The 7618-nt window shown below is 40.6% G+C and overlaps 1 protein-coding gene across 1 annotated transcript; it reads right to left on the bottom strand.

Moving 5' to 3' along the window:
• Nucleotides 1–689: 689 nt before the first annotated feature.
• Nucleotides 690–7247, bottom strand: lamtor5 (late endosomal/lysosomal adaptor, MAPK and MTOR activator 5). The gene is made up of 4 exons (XM_076276551.1): nucleotides 7097–7247; nucleotides 6899–6960; nucleotides 6601–6721; nucleotides 690–1179 (listed from the first exon to the last, which is right to left on the bottom strand). Exons 1-4 carry the CDS (start codon nucleotides 7129–7131, stop codon nucleotides 1119–1121), a joined length of 279 nt encoding a protein of 92 aa, XP_076132666.1. The 5' UTR covers nucleotides 7132–7247; the 3' UTR covers nucleotides 690–1118.
• Between the last annotated feature and the right edge of the window lie 371 nt (nucleotides 7248–7618).

The raw sequence follows: 7618 nt of genomic DNA, 5'->3' as shown, positions 1-7618 counted from the left end.
GTGCTTGCTCATGCCATGGCAATGCCAATCCTGCTAGTGTACTGATAATGTTTACAAGTGCCAATCATGTCATGTGCCTGAATATCAACCCTTCAGTGGAGACAGTTACTAACCAACTGTAACGGTTTAGCATTACAGTGAAGGGTGACAAAAGAAAGGAGAAAATAATGAATCATTGAGACCACAGGGGTCAACTTAATCATCTCAATTCCAGTTAGTTTCTCCAGGCCTCGTACCTAAATGAACACCCTGTGAAAAGATGCACAAGTCATGTGACTGTTCAAATTTCAAGCATATAATGAACGGCTACTTCCCATGTGCATGTCTGGAGATTTTTTTGGAGGACTTTTTTTCCCCCGAATGAACCATGGCTGCATATTAACCCGTTTCCCCCTATTATACCCAGTGTTGTGAAATTCACATTATAAGCCTAATATAGGCTCCTGAAGATATAAATAAATGCCTACACTTGTTGTTAGTATTCATAACAATCATACTTTTTGCATGCTGTTGACATTCTCACTTTAAAAACCAACAGTGGTATGTTTAGGGATTGGATCAGTGCACAGCATCATCACACTGCAGTCCCTCTAGTGGAACAGATGTGTTATTGCAGTGGGCTAGGGAAATTCCAAAAAAGGATGGCAAAATGTTATGAAACAATCAAAAACATTTCAGTGACTCTGCAATTGTTGGTTAAAATACATTTTATTGGCTGAATATTTTTGAATTTTGAATATATAGCAACAGAGAGTTGTGACCAACCAGGAAATATATTATGAAAAAAGGGTTTAATAAAAAGTAAGCATAAAAGTAAATGTCTTCCACGGCAGTTTAGGCCTTAAAGCATTATTAGTATATTCATTTAAAATAAACTTCAGCCCATGTTAAATAGTAGCACTAGGCTAATCATTATTCTCAGCTTTGTGATACTGATGTTGAGTTGCTAAAAATTTTATTTTTCTCAATCATTCTTTTTCTACAGTGTGTTCCCATGTCATCCTCATATTGCATACTGGGATTTTAGGATGCCATTAAACCATTAGACTACGATGACTCTTGCAATGCAGCCTGGAAATGATGGGAAAACAATAAATAAGGAATCGAAGGCAGTTGCTTCAGGATGCAATCTTGTGTACAGCTACTGTGATTGTTCCATGCGGCCGTATCAATATATTTCTGTGAACATAAGACAAAACATATAAATAAACATAGTGCTGATAGAGTAGAGTAAAGTAAAAAAAATGTCACATTGTAATAAAACCACTTTTGACATTAAGAAATAACAGATTTTGAAAATGATATTCAAAAGCAGCCAATCTCAACATGTGGTTCCCATAATCTGCAAATAATAATCTTAAGGTAACAAAGAAAGGTCCTCCAGTCAGACAGCTGGGGTAGGGGGAAGCAAACTGAGGTGTGAGCAAAACTCACCAATAGCGTTGGGAACCAAAATATTAGAATCGATAAGAAAGAACTAAACAGGAACCGGTAACCAGAATCATAAAGTGGAATAAACCAAATATTTTTTGTTTGTTTTTTTAAATGAATATGGTTTTTCTTATGAATTTATAACCACAATATGTCCTTTATTATTACTAACAAGGTGATGCTGTATGTGTGTGTGTGTGAGAGATGTTGTTAGATATAGTGGTCACCAGTGGTGTAGTCTAGTTAGCTGTAGTGGGTATACTGTGAACAACCCCAAATGTTAATACGTATCCTTGCCCATTTTAAGTGGGTATACTGAGATGGTGATGCTTTTTAAGAGTGGGTATACTGCGTAGTCCTGCGTATGATGTAGACTACACCACTGGTTGTCACAATACCAAAATTATTGTTTCGATACCAATACCAAATCAAGAATTTCCAAGTTCAATACTTTTTAAATTTGATTTGATTTGGGGGGTCCCCTCCTAGCCTGGCCCAGCCACCTACATCTTATTTTAGGGAGATCTAGTCTGGAACATCATAGTTCATAACTGTTTACCTAAGACAAGAAAAATGTCAAGCTAATCAGCAATGAGAGGGGAAGAACAAACTGAAACATATTGTGGTAAACAGAAGCAGCAACACCTCCAAACATAAAACAGACATCCAACACCTCCATTACAGCAATGGTAGACCCACATACATCGTTTCCTGACTGTTGATATGCCTACTGTTTGATGTCAGTTTGCAAAGTTTAGACGAAGTAGGAAGTAATTTTAAGAAACTCTGAAATCATTGGTCCAGCCTTACCAATCACATTGATCAAAATTAGTAGCCTACTGTACTTGTCGCAATGCAAGTGTTGGAAACGAATCCAAGTCATGGGTTAGCCTATCAGACTCGAGATTTTTACAGGCTAGCCCCCACCACCTTGACGCCATCAGTAGCCTAGTAGACTTAGGCTATTGAATATTTTGTGAAAATTCACACCAGTGGCGATCCTAGACTCTGCTCGACCCTGAAAGAGTTGTGAATCAGCATAATCCCTGTGTGTATTTCTTATTGTTCCTGCTCTGGCACTGATGGTGCATTCATGGCACTTCAGAATGACAAGGACCGCCCCTGTGGCTACTTTGTTTTTCCCACAGCAAGTGTTCATGTGCTTTGCCGTCGGAATGTGTGACAAACACGGATGCCACAACAAAGGTTAAAACATACACTCACTAATCCTAAATAAACACACGACAAAAGTGATGACGAGCCCCTAACTGGGCAACTCTGTTAGCAAAATCTAGCCCCAGTTTCCGACCTCTGACTCACACATTACGTGACGTGAATGACGCGGAATGATGATGTTTTCACTCGGAAAAAGGTTTTTCCGAAGCCCATGAACGCTAGGTGAGACCACCTGGAACCAGGAAGTGAGGTGTGAGAAACACTTAACGTTTGTAGAATCCTAGAATCGGTATGGGGCTGGCCAGGCCTGTGATGGGTCTTTTCCACCGACAGAAAACTGGCTCCGTTCCCGTTCACAAACCAACATTTGAACCGGTCGGAGCATTTCGACCAAACAAACCACGGTTCGGAACGTGGCACTTTGGTTTGGAGATTGAACCAGAAAATAGTTGTTTTTTTCCTGCGAACCGGAGTGGGCGTGTCACTTCACCGTTCAGAGGTGAGAAGGCTAAAAGCATAAGTTTTCCGTCCATATCAACTTGAACTGTTGCTATGGGTAAACAAAACTAATCAACTAGCATTACACTGCAGACGTTGACTAGCATTTTAAACAGCTAATTTCCGGTTTGGAACCGGTTTGAATGGGTTCACTCTCGGTGGAAAAACACCCTGAGAAACACCCCAGGCAAGGGAGTTTTAATTAAAGAACAATAAAAGGTGACCAGACCTGATGGTTTTACCAACCTAACTCATTAACATTTAGAGTGTAGGAGGGTCAGCCCTTCTACCTACAGCAGGGGTGGGCAACTAATTTCCCCAAGGGGCCACATGACAAACTGGGACTGTTGAGGAGGGCCGGACCCAAAATACCGAACTCAAGTCTGAACTCAATTCTGTTCAATTCTATTCTGTTCTTGTATAACATTAAGTAAATCATATGGTTTTCTTTACTAGTCATAAGAACAGATGAAAATGTGAGGGAGACAAAGGAAAAACAGCAATATTTAATCTATGTCCAGTATTTAATCTTCATTCTCGAAAATGATTTTTTGACATTGACATTTTTTTTCAGTTTTCAAAGACTGATATAAAAAAGTACTACAATATCTATATAATTAGGCTAGGTCATGAAAATGTGAAGGAGTCAGTACAACCGATAGGCCTGTCAGTGCCACCATTTCATAAACACTCAGCAATATTTCATCATTAAATCATTACCATCATTAAATTAACTCTATGCAGAATTAGACTACGAAAATGTGGAGCAGACAATAGTAGGCTGTCATAGTTAATCAACACGCACAAAGAAAACTATTTTAAAAATGTAGGCTATGTGCACATAACTGTGATTGGTCAACTCGCTCTGTGTGTTGAGCCGGCTGCTTCAAGCAACCTGTGGGTAGTAGCATCATACTAGTTCGCTAACATAAGCTTTGCAAATAAACTCAGACATATTTTGGTTACAATTACGGGGTTATCCGATTGTAAACTGTCTATCTGCCAGTAACGTTTTGAAATGAACACTTCGTATAGCCAACGAGCAGCAGTAGGCTAGGAGTTCGTTCTAACAACCTTTGCGGTGGTGAGCGACGCAGACATAAGAGACACAAAACTTTGAAAGGTTTACGCCGATGTAAAGGCAACTGCATTGTGTCGACGCAGAAGCATAAATTCACCAGCACATCAGTGAGGGTGTTTATGTCGTAGGCCTATGCATCCACGCACAAATGTATGGGCGTACAAATAGCAGTCGCTTTCAAAATAAAAACAACAATATTGATTTGCATGCATTATCTCTATGCTAGGCTCTTGACTATTGTTCCTTCACGGACCTTAGGCGGGCCGGTCAGGGAAAGCCCACGGGCCGGATGTGGCCCGCGGGCCGTATGTTGCCCATGTATGACCTACAGTATACATACAGTATCCTCAAACAGAGACAAGTGGCCACCCACGTCACCACCCCCCTTTTGTTTGTAACATAGGCCTACTTAAGTCATTAGAGATAAGGGTGAATCCTCCTAGTGAAGCTTGTGTCGCTCCTTTGATGTACATCATTGACAGAATAAAGCCTGATTCCTGATTGACCATCATCCTGACTAAGTTTCCAGATAACTGTGGTACTAGGACAATTACCATCAGTTTTACATTTGTAAGAGTTGTGAATCAGAATAATTCCTGTGCGTATTTCTTATTGTTCCTGCTCTGGCACTCAGACCATCTGGAGCCAGGAAGCAAAGTGAGGTGTGAGAAACACTAACGTTTGTAGAATCGGTATGGGGCCAGACCTCTGAGAAGCATCCCAGGCAAGGGAGAGTTTTCAATTAAAGAAATATTATTATTGGAGATACCTCCTGGTGAAGCTTGTGTGTCTCCCTTGATGCACATCATTGAAATAATTTATGATCTACATAATAACTAATAGCTAAACATATTTTTTATTTAATTTGAATACTTCATATTGCAATGAGTGACAGGCTTCTGTAGCACAGTGAATGGTGTGCGTACCATAGCATTAATTCCTGCAGGCGCCCCTGACTGAGCGTGCAACTGAAGCGTTCCATTTGCAACACATAAACAACATTTTAGAAGACTAAACTCTACGTACGCGCCACCATCAAGTCTGGTGTAGCTACCTCCTTTGATTATAGTGGAAGCTAGTGCTGCAGCATACGCTTCACATACTGTACGGAACGCTTCAGTTACGCGCCCGGTGTAGCCCCCCTGTTGATGATGCATGGGGCAACTTATTGAGCAATGCTGCTGTTAAATATATTAACATTCTAAAGTGGCAGGTAACGGAGAAGAAAGTTCAGGAGAAAATGGAGAGTTGTTCAAAGACTGATAGATTTAAGGATAAGAGAGGGAGAGACAGTCAGTTGAGGTGTAGCCATATTAGAAGGCAAACTCTGGTCTTACAACAGCCTAGTCAATTTTTGGATGATAACGACTGGAGAGGGTTTCTGCAGACAAATTGAAGTGTGTTTACCTTTTGTAAGTGCAAAGAAAGGGTATAGAAATGAGTTTGCGCACTACCATGCTCTTCTTCAGGTTGCTGCCATCTGACTGGAGAAAGTCTGTACAAGTCGATTACGGAACTCTCCTGCTTTCGCATCCATTGACAGTAGCTTGTGCAGCATTTGGTAATCAACTTGTACGGACTTTCTCCTCACAAGATGGTGTATAAATGTGTGTGTGTGTTATTGTTATTGTACTTGTCTGACAACTTTGAACCCCCCTTTCTATGGGTTACTTATTTAACCATAGAAATTGGTCACCTGCCACCACTCAGAATTCTAAATTCTTATGAAAATTCTTAATGAAAACTCAATTACCATACCTATTTGCTTTGCTTGCCTACTGTGTTTTTTTAGGCAAACCTTCATCCACAAGAAAATAGTGAGTTTGCTGTACTCCCGAAAGGATATGTAGATGTTTAATGCACCAACTTAAGTGTAATTTTACGCTCCTTGTAAATCGAAGGTGAACCAGGAGGGTCCAGACCAATCCTCAATTGATCACGGTTTTCTTCATCGCCGGTTTTAATTAACCAACTTTTTGGAAATAGCAAATCACTCAAACAAAGTTTAATGCACCAATTTAATATCATTGATAGTTACGCCCCTGTTGGAAGTCGTAGGTCAATTAACTGTTTCCAGGCCCATTCTCGATTAGAATTGGGAAGGTCTGCCTGCTAACTAAGCTAATGATAACCAACTAACAACTTTGAATTTAAGTAATGTAAGTGTCAAATAAACTGCAGTTTGCCTACTGCAACTCTGAGTCTAAAATATTAGCTACTGTAACTAACCTAAGTAAAGGTCTTACAGTTGCTGGTCTTTACAGGGCAGCCCTGTCCGACTTATCTCCCTGAATTCTGACAGCTGAGCTCTCTGTGACATCTGTGACTCTCTGTGGCAGCCCTGTGGGGAAAAAACTATGACGCACAAAACACAGATTGTTCTTCACCAATAATAACTAGGAGGGATGTCTTACCCCGAGTCAGATTCAAGACACACAGTGGGGGTCAGGTCAGTTGGGTCTCGTGTGAGTGTGGCTGCTTGCCGTGCCAACACAGAAACCACGCCGCCATGCTCATCTGATAATGAACCTCTGCCTGAATTGCACACATTACGATATTCATTACATATCAGACAGCGAACAGAAAACCACATATTACATAGGTACTTAATGGACACACAACTGGTTAACCACAGTTAGCAACCTAGCTAATGACAGCTAAAGTGAATGTTGGCAGTGTAGCAATGTCACCGTAGAAGTGCGTCATACTTACACCCTAGATTGTGTCCTTGTTGATCAGTGCAGAGAACGCCAACAATGGCCGGATTTTTCATGCTGGACAAATTAACATGAAAACAATAACTAGCTAGCCCAACCAACAAGTTGCTGGCACAGCTCAATACCGATAGGATAGCTAGATTAATCAAGATCTGTTGTCTTTCAGAAGAAATATGCGCCGCTATTAACTCACGTGTCGTCAAGATGCTGTTCAAGTGTAGACTCCATGTCAAAATAATAAGGCCAAAGCTTGGGAGGTTGTGTTCTTGATTAAAACAGCTGGTAAGCTATCTGAATACGTTTTGCAGTGCTGCTACATGAAGTTGATCATGTGCTCAGTTTTGTACGGCTACCTACGAGGCCCAAAAGTATCCAAACGCAATTTCGTATTTGGATGAACATTTGATTGATCGTAAGCGGGCAAACGTTTTTGATCTGGCCTGTAACGCAGCCTACAAGTTTATTCGATTAGATTATCAAATAAAATATGGGACAACATGTTGTTTTCTTGACGGGCCTGTAGTGGTAGCCAACTTTTCTGTGCATGTGCGGATGGGCAGTATTTCTGATAGCCTATGTGGGATCATTACATTACATTACATTACATTACATTTGGCTGACGCATTTTTAACCAAAGTGACTAACAACATGGTAAACAGTTTAAGTTTTAAAGCAATTCTCTCATCATCCCTATGTTCCCCGGGTCCTATGTTCC

Source organism: Alosa pseudoharengus, unplaced genomic scaffold (assembly GCF_046254945.1).
Source record: "Alosa pseudoharengus isolate Yale_2024_CS ecotype anadromous, Long Island Sound unplaced genomic scaffold, YU_APseudo_1.1 YU_APseudo_1.1_scf_9, whole genome shotgun sequence".
Classification (NCBI taxonomy): Eukaryota; Metazoa; Chordata; class Actinopteri; order Clupeiformes; family Clupeidae; genus Alosa; species Alosa pseudoharengus.
Note: the sequence above shows the minus strand (reverse complement) of the source record. Positions and strands in the feature narration are given on the sequence as shown.